This window comes from Triticum urartu, chromosome 7A (assembly GCF_056163025.1).
Source record: "Triticum urartu cultivar PI428250 chromosome 7A, HENAU_Tu73, whole genome shotgun sequence".
NCBI lineage: Eukaryota > Viridiplantae > Streptophyta > Magnoliopsida > Poales > Poaceae > Triticum > Triticum urartu.
The window spans coordinates 113,482,657-113,493,816 of NC_141879.1; the positions used below are offsets into that span (position 1 = coordinate 113,482,657).

An 11,160-nucleotide genomic window follows, 5' to 3' on the forward strand; every position below is an offset into this window, starting at 1 on the left:
GATGCTCTAATAAGAAAGAAACCATCACATTAATGCTGTCAGAGACCATAAATTGTACTCCATGTACTCACTTCGTCCCATAATATAAGAGCGTTTTTTAGTAAAAAAAACCCAGAGAGTACTATTTATACGTTGCACCATGTCTATCCTGCGGGCACTCTAAGGAACAGGCGCCGCCTGCTGCTCACGCTGCCCAAATCAGAGGCACGATCGTCGCCGCCGATGTGTAGATTACACAGCTACTGGTCTATCACCGGCTCCCAAACCAGGCAGGCTCCACATAATGCCATATACGAGCTGATCTTCTCCAACTTGGCTTCCATTTTGCTTCCATCCGATCCAACCAAGACTGCTTTTTGAGGGAAGTCAACTGCGCATATGCTCTGGATGCGAGTCTAAGGCAGACTGTCGATCTTTTCCTCCTCCCTACTCCACCATGTTCCTTCGGATCAAAGACACGCGCTGCAGAGTCGTCGTCCTCGGGTAGTAGATCGTATAATGTCATGGCATAAATCGCAGAGACATTTCTCTGTTCTTCCTGCCCGCACCCGAAGCAGAGGCCGTCATCGATCGATATCGATCTTGTAAGTGTCTGCCCTGCAGAATCAGAATCTTGTTACTATATTGATATTGGTGTTCTTTCTTGAAATTTCCGTGGTGACTGAATAATATATGCAGTGAGGATGAGATTAGTCCCGGTTCTGTCGGCGTTAGCCATGGTGTTGTTGGGGTTCGTCCTCGGCTTTACTTTCCCGGCATCGATGACGCCCAATGTATGATAAGAACCAGCAAATGTTTTTATCTTGGTATATTTGCTTCAAATTAACTTGGCATCATGATAGTAAGATTGGTCATGTATGTATGCAGCTTCAGTGTGGTGTACTGCCTTGGAGTGGCAGCGGTGCTGCAAACTCCAGCTCCAGTGACGGCAGCTTCCTGGGCAGACTCTGGGCACCATTATTCAGGAACAGCAGTAGCACCTCAAATGCCACTTCAGGGGTACATTACATGCACACAGTTCTGAACTTCTGAAATGGTCCAGTTTGAACTTTCTGAAGAAATTACACTGCATGTTTGTAGATGATCTAAACAAACCTGCATTTGTGCAGATTGTGAATGCTACAAGGAGACCAGAAGGTGCAGGGAGGTTACCGCCGGGCATCGTGGTTTCGGAGTCCGATCTTCACCTGCGCCGGCTGTGGGGATCCCCTACCAAGGTCTTTCTCGCCTTCTCCGAACCCTGAGCTGGTGCCATTCTACCCAGCCTTACTCTGAATGACTTGTTTCGGTTTGCGATGCGCAGGACGCACCGGTTCGGAAGTACCTCCTGACAATGGCGGTAGGGTACAAGGAGAGGGTCAATGTCAATGCAACTGTTCAAAAGGTAAGATGAAACCAAGAAGTGGTTTCTGAACTTTGATCATGCTGTCTCGGACATAACGGTCAGATGACACTGGACTACACATACATAACGCAGTTCTCGGACAAGTTCGACGTGGTGCTGTTCCACTACGACGGCCACACGACGGAGTGGGACGACGAGTTCCAGTGGTCCAAGGAGGCCGTCCACGTCAGCGCCAGGAAGCAGACCAAATGGTGAGAGCGCCGTGCCTGTCTGTCCGTCTGTCTCCACCATTTTCTTTCTCCAGACATTTCTGACCTGCAATGTGTGAATGATGATTGACGAAGGTGGTTCGCCAAGAGGTTCCTTCACCCGAGCATTGTGGCTCCGTACGACTACGTGTTCCTGTGGGACGAGGACCTCGGCGTAGAGAACTTCAACGCCGAAGCGTAGGATCATCGTCGATCAAAATAAAATCCAGTCCCCGTGTAGCTAGCTGCTTTCTGAAATTTGATCATTCGGAAACTGTGGGCGGGCGGTTGCAGGTATATTGACATCGTGAAGAAGCACGGGCTGGAGATCTCGCAACCGGCGCTGGACGCCACCAAGGGCCACAAGGCGTACGACGTCTCCGTCAAGAGAAACTCCGGCGAGATGCACAAGTAAGCAAGCAGTTGCTGATTATATATGCCGGCATGCAGGAATGACCATGCACGCACACTGATTATGCATCACATTTCACATATGATGATTAATTAATCTGGCGGGCATGCTTGAACGACACAGGACGGATGCAGGGGGGGAGAAGTGCCCCGACGTGCACCAGCGGCCGTGCAGCGGGTAACTGATCCAACATCATCAACACCACTCCTTCACCTCGTGTCATGTGTATGAAAATCTTATAAGTTAATAAGATGAAGAAGCATGTACTGTATGCATGGGCAGGTTCGTGGAGGTGATGGCGCCGGTCTTCTCCAGGGATGCTTGGAGATGCGTGTGGCATATGATCCAGGTACTTAAGCCCCCCGCATGTTGATTTTGTCAGTCGCTCATAATTACTAATTCTGGATTATTATTTGAACCACCTTTAATTTTTTTCTCAAACTAAAATGAAGAACTTATTATTATTTTATGTTATTTTGCAGAATGATCTGGTTCACGGTTGGGGTCTCGACTTCAACTTCTGGAGATGTGTCGATGTACATGATTACTTGGCCATAGATACATACAGCATTTTGACAGATTCACTGAAGAACGCTTAAGTTATCCAGAAATTCGCATTGAAAAATTGTGCACAACTGACATGGCTCACCATGTTTTTTTTGTTTTTTTTTTCTGTTTTGAACTGGCAGGACCCTGAAGAGCAATTTGGCATCGTGGACGCACAATATGTTGTCCATCATGGAGTGCCCACACTCAGAGATCAGGTAACGTAACTTTACCAAGTGCTTGCCTAGGCAGTTCAAACCCAGTCGGCCGAGAGACATCACCGCGCTCTTGCCACTAGGCCAGGAGCCCATCCATGTGTTTTGATTTGGGTGCATCCCCTTTTTCCGCAAGAAATATTTTTTTTTCGACAAACGGTGAATTTTTTTGGCTCAAAATGAAGAATCAAAAGGATACGAACACAATGAGCATCAAGAGGCCGCAAGAAAGATATTATGTATGGCTGCAGCTTAAAGCATGTTCATTTGGGAAGATGTTTAGCAAAATATATTGATTTTTCACTGCTTAGGAATGATTGCACTGCCGTGTCTTCTTGACTGAGCACCGATAATTAAAAAGGTGCTGACATAATATTTATCAAGCACAAAGTCATACATCATAAATTGTTTAAGCAACTTACTACACTACAACCACTTAAAGCATGAACATGTTACATATGAAGCATATCTTGCGTGCGTGGCCTGCTCTTAGATACTCTCTTTTAATTTTTCTCTGTTACTCCCTCGATTGGCATGCAGGGTAACGGAGAAAAGCAAGGAAGCAGGGCCAAGGTATGCAGATATGTACATTTCAATTTTTTATACAAATATTGACATTACATGGTAGTAGTTGATTAAGGTAACACAATATATTTCATGAGAATATTAATTGTTGTTATGCTTGATGCGTAGGTGAAAGACCGGCAATACGCGGAGATGCACGCCTTTGACTCAAGAATGAACAATGCCGACAAGGAGCTGGACAACTCTACCGCTAGATCATCATCATCCCAACCCTAAATTAGTTTCTATATTTAATTAGTTACACAAGGAGTACTGCACAATCTGATAATATAGTTGACTAAACACTAAGAAAACACCATTGGTTTTGTTAATGATCTACAACGGACCGAGAGGGGGTTGAGATGAGACCATTTTATTTAATTTTTTATTTTCCGTTGTTGGATTCATTGTTGTACATTTGCTTTTTATTGGCATGAAGCCTTTATTTGCACCACTTTGTATTATTGAACACTGATAAGTGATATTTTTGTTAACATACAGTTTCTGGTGATTATATATAACACAAAGACATGTACATTATGTGCTTCGCACATTGGCAACCGTGTGCTGACTTAACACTTCCCATGATGATTTTCATTTTAGAATAAAGACGCAAAACAAGTCCGGATTTAAATTAATAAAGCCCACACCAGCAGAGTACAAGCAAACTCAAAACCAAAGGTAGTTCAGCCACGTAAAAAAGTCTAGAGATTACAAGGACACCCAACAAGAGCACGCGGGCTCCGAAGCTGCAAAAGCGGATTTCCTATTTGCCACATGTTGCGGCAAATTCTCGCCGCAATGCAAACCTTTCTGATTCCGGTATTGGGCCGGGCCGTTTCGTAGCTTCATGCAAATTACACGTGGACTGGATTTTATTTTGGGAACCTTGTATTTTTTTTGGTTTCTTTTTATTTTCCTTTGTTCATTTTATTTTTCAACAATTCAGAAATTTAAACATGTTCGCATTTTTTTTCATTAAACGTTCCAGTTTTGAATTATTTTCAGAAATTTCAAAAAATATATATTTTTGAAATTTGTTCGCTTATGTTCGAAAATTCAAAAAGAATTTTAAATTTTTAAAAAAATGCTTGTATTTAAAATTTTATTCATTAATTAAAAACATATTCCTGTTTTCAAAATTTGTCAAAAATTACAAAAAAAAATCATGTTTTCAAAATTTGTTCGCAAAATCAAAAAAAGTTCAAGAACTTCTTAAAATTTTCGCGTCTGGGACAACGACGTCCCAAAAAAGGGTTCAGATTTTCGCTAACGTTCGGAGCTACTTATCTTGTCTCACTCGGATATTTTCGTCAATGACCTGGTCCACCCACCAGGACGGCTGCACGCGTCCTCTGAAACAGGCTTTCGCCCCGTTTTATAAATAAAGCAACAACCGACACATTCAACACACGTCCTTCGTCCCACTAGTATGCTACGGTCCCAGAAACAAACCACTACTGTATATCGTGAACCATGTTTTTTACCCCGCCTCCTATCAGTCATGTCAGCGCTATTATTACGGATCCCAAGTCATGAACGGGAGAGGGAAATTTTGTAAAAGCAACAGGAAGAATTGCTCAGATACCCATGAGCGTATATAACTTGGGTCATGTTATAAATGCTCTGGCTAAACCTATTGATGGGAGAGGTGAAATTGTAGCTTCTGAATCTCGCTTAATTGAATGTCCTGCTTCAAGTAGAATTTCTAGGTGTCCCGTATACGAACCTCTTCAAACAGGGCTTATGGCTATCGATTCGATGATCCCTATAGAGCGCAGGGACGACGATTTCGAGAGCATTTGCGCTTGGGCACCGAATCGCAGCTTTCATAGAGCGAGCAACTATTATATGAGTGGGCTTTTAGGTTCGCTATATATACTAGATGACTTTTCACAAATTAGATAGAACTAACAGCCGGCTATATTATTACCCTTGCTCGTATCATGTCACGATGGCATGCCAGGTTTCGTTGAATGAGAAAAATAGTCAGCATAAGCCGAACAGTGTTGCAGAAAGTCGGATCCATTCATTTATATCCATGGGAAAGCATGCTACAAGTAGGTGACGGTTCAGCATGCGTGCGCGCATTGATGAAGATTATTGGAAGCTGAGCAGGCGTGCTCGATCACTGCCCGAGGCAGAATTTACTACTCCGCATTTTGTAACCGCATCGTATCTCTGAACTTCTATATAAGCTGATGCAAAACTAGGGTAATGGCTAGATAATCGTATTCCGAGACCGTACCACTCCATCCAAATTCTTTGCCGCACCGTCCACTAGCACGGAGCATGGCGCCGCCGGTTGTTCGGGAGCTTTGGGAGATGGAAGAGCTCGTGGAAAAGATCCTGCTCAGCATTCCGCCGGAGGAGCCGGAGATCCTCGTCCGCGCCTCCCTCGCCTGCAAACGTTGGTGCCGCCTCCTCTCCGGCAACGCGTTCCGCAGCCGCTACCCCGCCTTGCATGGAACAGCTCCGGTCCTGGGCTTCCTGCAGAGCTGGGTGGCCGGCGACCTCGAGCGCTTCGTCCCCACAAAAAAGTTCTGCCCCCGCAGTCCCATTCCCAAACTGAAGAGCACTTTCGTGCACGACTGCCGCCATGGCCGTGTTCTTCTTGGGTGCCTGCAACAGCGCGATGAAGCTGTCGTCTGGGATCCCGTCCGGGAGGCGGACCGAACTGCGAGAGCCTGACTACTTCTGCGCAGCCGCGGTGCTCTGCTCCGTGGACGGCTGCGACCATGCAGCCTGCAACTCGGGCCCGTTTTCCGTGGCTTGTATCGAGGACGAGGGATGCGTGGATGATGACGAACATTCTCTCCTGCTGGCGTCTGTGTACTCATCATACACCCAGAAGTGGACTTCTCCGGCCTGTATTCACATAGGATTTGTATCGGACAACTGCTTCATGGGAAGGCCTAGTCTCCTCATCGGAAAACAACTCTACTTCCTCCTTGATCATGGTTTGGGCATTCTCCGGTATGACTTGAGTCGGCATCGCCTATCAGTTATTGATCTGCCAGAAAAGCTGGTTGAGCACAACCCTCTCCTTATTTCGGGTCCCGGCGGTAGGCTGGGGGTCGTCCACCAGGACAAGCACGGCTTATGCGTCGTGTACTCGAGGTGGAGCATTGATGGTGAGTATCGTTGGCTCTATAGCAGAGCAATTGACCTCAATATGCTTCGCCCCATTGTCCATCCGATGAGCTCACATCCACCAGTGTTGGCTGGATCTTTGGAGGGCACCGACCTGAGCATTGTCGTCACAGATCTTGGTGTCTTCACATTTGATCGCAAGTCCCTGAGTTTAAGAAGCTTTCGAGTAAGAAGTACAGATATGGTTGGGTTTAGCTCAGCACATCTTTCTCTACACGAGCTTCAACACCATACCAGGTATGTTTACCTTGACACTTCATATATGATTCCCATGTGTACGATTGTTTGATGTGTTCAGTTCACCAACACATGCGAAGTTTGCCTTAACAAAATCGCTTAAGCGGTGCCAAGAAATTTTACCGAGTATACTACTGACTGACGTTCTTTGCTTCGTTTAGCACTGGCTGGTGTTGTGGACGACCAAAGAGCTGGTGAGGGAGGAGGTGTTTACCATGCCGAAGTCTGAATTAATCCCTGGCAAGGCAGTAAAGCATGGGAGTTTAATTTCATCTTTTGGTGCTTCTTCTTATTCGGAGTGTTATCCTACTCTGATATGAGAGTCTTGTTATCTTCACTTATGTTTGCTATGAGAGTCTTTTTCTATGTTTGCTATGAATATATGAGAGTCTTCGCTTTGGTATAATCTTGTTAAGCGTCAGTTCTAAGTTGGTTACCCAAACATATTTTCTCTGTGGCGTATCATACTGAACTTTCAGTAACTTGGTTAAGATATGGCCGTAAAATAGCCAAGTTCTTGTTCCTTCAGTCATTTTGTTAGCCTGTCGGACTGGTCCCTCCAACTTCCCTTGCCAAGCAAAATGCTTCCTATATTATGATTGAGGACTCATGACGACTGGGATGGCTCCCCCGAGCTCAGACGACTCGCTGGGCGATCTGCCGGCGCCGCCGCTGGCTGAGCCCCCCATCCCTCCCTCAGCCCCCGTCCGCCCGCCGACGCCCTCCCCGGCCGCTCCGCCGCCATCCCCCCCTCCCCCGCCGCCTCACCGCGTGTTGTCTGGGCCGACCTCGCGGAGGCCGATGACCTCGCCGCGGGGCCCCCGATCATCTGCCGCGACCGCGTCCCCCCAAGGCTCCGGCCCGGTCGCCTCAGGCTGTCCCTGCCGGTGGCTCGACTCCCAGGGGTGGGAGCCCAGATGCCCGCGGGGATGGCTGGCGCCTGCCGACGGGCTCATCTCGGGCGACTCTGACGAAAGGCGCTGCCTTGGGCTCCGGCGCGCGCCCTGGGGGTCGCCGATCTGGCGGGTGGGGCGTTGCCGGCCAGGCTGACCGCGGCCTCGCGCGCGTCTCCTGGAGATCATCCGGTCCTTCGCCGCCCTCCGCTACCCTTTCCTCTGTTCCGGCCGACGCCCTCGACGGCGCTTTCGGTGGTGGTCTACCGGCGCTCCCCATTCCGTCCATTCATTTCGGTCTTCGGAGCCCCCGTGCCTCCGCGTACCGGCATCTTGCCCACCCTGGCCTGGCCCCGCCGCCCCACCATGCCCTGCCGGCGACCCCTTCCGCGGCGGCGCAGGGGGAAACCCTCGCTCCCCGGTTGGTGTCCCCTGGCTGGTCCTACCGGGCCGCGCTTGTGGTGGGCCGCCCTGTGGGCCGCCTGCCCAGCGCTCCTGGGCCGCCGTTGGTTCCGCAGGCTGCTGGCCTTGTGCTGGCCGGGCCTTTTGGGCCCCCTCCCCCCCTCGTGGCCCAACCCTGCCCCCAGGTGGGCCTCGGCCCGACAAGCCGGTCCATCTGGCCGCCTTTAGGGTTCCCCCGCCATCATCTTCCTCCCGCATCGCCCGCCTCCTCCCCCGACAATGTCCCTACCGCCGCCACCTCCAAACCCGTCGCCCTAGCCGGCTCCCGCTCGCCCTTCCCTCCTACCTCGCCGGCCATGACCCGCGAGTGGGATGATGGGGCGGGCCGCCCCAAGCGCCGGGCCGATGATCGCCGGGCTCCTCCGCGCCTGTCGCCGGACGCACTCCGGAGGGAGGAGGACCTCCGTCAGGAGCTAGACTCCCGTCCCGCCTGCCGCTCTCCAGCGTGCGCCGCCCGCTGCTCTCCCCTCCCCCCCCCCCCCCCCCCGCGCTCCGCCCGCCGGTCCCCTGCCCGAGACGATCGCCGTTCCCGGTCCCCGGCGCGCCGCTCGCCCCCCGGGCCGACTCGTGGGAGCGCGGCCGTTCTCCGATCGGGGGGTCTCGGCAACCCTCCCGGCGGCGGTCTCCCTCCCCGTCTCGTTGTCGGGACCGGTCCTCATCGCCCCGATCGCAGCCCCTCTCCACCGTCACCGCCAAGCCGACCTCGAACCGCTACCAACCCCCCCCCCCCCCCCCGCTCCCAAGCCTCGTTCCCACCGACCAATGGGGGAAACGGGAACCGGGGGCGACAGGGCGCAAAGAAGAAGAAGAAGAAGAAGGGACCTCCCCGCCCCCCGGCTGCCACTCCCGCTGCCGGCGCGGCCGCCCCACATCCGGGCTCCGCCTCCGCCTTGGACGGTCCGCCGTGTTTCAACTACGGACTGACCAGGCACTTCCATGTGGCTTGCCCCAACCCTCTGATGTGCTACCTCTACAAGGACGTCGGCCACCCTGCGATTCTCTACCCGGACTGCTCGGTGACGGAGGAGCTTATGATGTACGGGCACGACATCGAGGACATGGGCTTCTTCCACATCGAGGTCCCGGAGCTGCCCCCTCCCTCCCCCTAGCTCCTGGCTCTCGTGACTATCGTTGGGGAGGCCGTCGCCACCCCAGAGCTGATTGAGGCCGAGCTCAACCACTTGTGTAGATGTAAGTGGGACTGGCAGGTGACTCCCACTGCGGCCAACTCCTTCACGGTGATCTTCCCCAACGCTCTGAGCATGGGCTTCTGTACCCACAGCGACATCACCTTGGCCCTCAACGGGATCGTGGTGAACATCTCTGAGCCGAAGTGGGATCCCAAGGCCGTGGTGGTCCTCGACATGGCTTGGATCCTCATCGCCGGCTTGCCGGATGTGGCCTGGTCCGAGCGCGTCATCCGCAGCATGTCCAAGCTCCTGGGCAAGATGGTAGTGGTCGACGAGCTCTCTCTCCGCAAGGAGGAGGAGGTCCGGGTCAAGGTGAAATGCCTGGACTCCTCCAAGCTCCATGCCACGATTTGGGTCTTCTTCAATGAGGACGGCTATGACCTCAAGATCTGCCCCGAGCCTCTGAACCACATCGGCCGCCCCCGCTTCTCTGACGACAGCCACTTGGGGGCCGGCCTAGCTGACGACGACGGCTCCCGCCGCCGCCGGTCCCGTCACTCATGCCTCGAGGATCCTGAGGATGACGATGACTTGTCTGAGCACTCCCGCTCCCCATCCCGCGAGCCCGCCAACCCACCTCCGGGCCGTGGCGGCTCCGGGACGGGACACACCCGAGTGTCGGCCACTGACCTCGCGGTGGCGCTTCGCCTGGCCTCTACGCCGGTCGCGCCCCCTTCGCCTCCATCTGAGTCGGCCAGTGACATCTCCAGTGTGGGCCTACTCGTCATGCCGCCTTCGTCGCCGCGCTCCCCTTCCGCCGTCTCTGCCTACTCACCTCGCTGTCGGCCCCGGACCCCCCAGCCACTCCTGGCTCGACCTCTTTGGTCCCCACGGGTGGCGGTGGGGGCCTCCCCGTCGGCGCGTCGGCTCCGACACCTCCACTGCGGGCGTTGCGGAGGGCGACACCCTGGTGCCCGTCGCCCCGCTCCCCCCGCCGGTGGCCTCCGACGCCCACCTCGCTCCACCCACCTCCCCGGCCGCGACGGTGGCTGCGGACGTGACCACCCCGATCGCCGCTCACCCTCCTCCGATGGTGGCGTACATCAGGCGGCCTCGCTCCACATCGACGCCGGTGACGGCGTCCCGCCGCAGTGCCCGCCTAGATGCGACCCGTCCGGCGGACTTCCCGGCTCCGTCTGTCGCTGAGCGTGCGGAGCTTCGGGCGGCGGTCCGGAACCTCGAGTAAGGTGTGGATTCCGTCCCTCCCAATTCTTCCAGTTGTTCCTTTTCCGCGCTTGAGGCCGCCCCTCTTGGCCACCTCACCAAGGTGGCTACTGACTCGGCCATAGTCTTCAGGGGGGAGGTTGGTCCCCCCTTAGAACAGATCGCGGCCATTAGGGCTCGTGAGATCTTAGATGGCAGGCTGGCTGAGACCCGGGCGCGCTTGCTCCGGCCCACCGTGGACTCGACCGCTACCCCCGCGGGTCTGGGCCCTCCGGTGGCTGATGGTGTGATCCATGGCCGCACCCGCTCTCGCACTGCCACTCTCCGTGCACAAAGCGCCTCCCGTGTCTTGGGGTCAAGCAGCCCCCCTATGGGAGTTTAGATGCGGGCCCTTTTCTGGAACATCCGCGGCTTCGGCCATGATGGCCGCCGCCGCCAACTCATCGAGTACATGCGAGACGAACTCATCGACATCATTGCGATCCAGGAAACCATGCGCACTGAGTTCACCCTCCAGGAGCTCGAGTGTCTTAGTCCTCACCTCTTCGCTTGGCATTGGCTCCCTTCTAGTGGGACCACTGGCCACTCTGGCGGCATCTTGTTAGGGATGACGGATGCCACCTTCGAGGTTGGGGGCATGGATCAGGGGGATTTCTTTGTGAGTATGGAGATCTTCGAGCGGGCCCTCAACTTCAAATGGCAGATCGTGATTGTCTATGGTCCGGCAGACC

At 53.4% G+C, this 11,160-nt stretch overlaps 1 protein-coding gene across 1 annotated transcript; it reads left to right on the forward strand.

The window, feature by feature from the left end:
• Nucleotides 1-485: 485 nt before the first annotated feature.
• LOC125525515 (uncharacterized) lies at nucleotides 486-3,824 on the forward strand. Its single transcript, XM_048690522.2, has 14 exons — nucleotides 486-584; nucleotides 679-773; nucleotides 868-999; nucleotides 1,110-1,217; nucleotides 1,304-1,384; nucleotides 1,478-1,596; nucleotides 1,690-1,791; nucleotides 1,888-2,004; nucleotides 2,129-2,182; nucleotides 2,288-2,354; nucleotides 2,488-2,541; nucleotides 2,695-2,769; nucleotides 3,307-3,339; nucleotides 3,460-3,824. The coding sequence occupies exons 2-14, from the start codon at nucleotides 684-686 to the stop codon at nucleotides 3,565-3,567; spliced, it is 1,140 nt and encodes a 379-aa protein (XP_048546479.2). The 5' UTR covers nucleotides 486-584; nucleotides 679-683; the 3' UTR covers nucleotides 3,568-3,824.
• Nucleotides 3,825-11,160: the final 7,336 nt, after the last annotated feature.

Coding starts and splice junctions, on each gene's coding strand:
- LOC125525515 (XM_048690522.2), top strand. CDS start 684: ATGAGATTAGTCCCGGTTCTGTCGGCGTTAGCCATGGTGTTGTTGGGG. Junction 1,597..1,689: donor GCCAGGAAGCAGACCAAATG/GTGAGAGCGCCG, acceptor TGATTGACGAAG/GTGGTTCGCCAAGAGGTTCC. Junction 2,183..2,287: donor CACCAGCGGCCGTGCAGCGG/GTAACTGATCCA, acceptor ATGCATGGGCAG/GTTCGTGGAGGTGATGGCGC.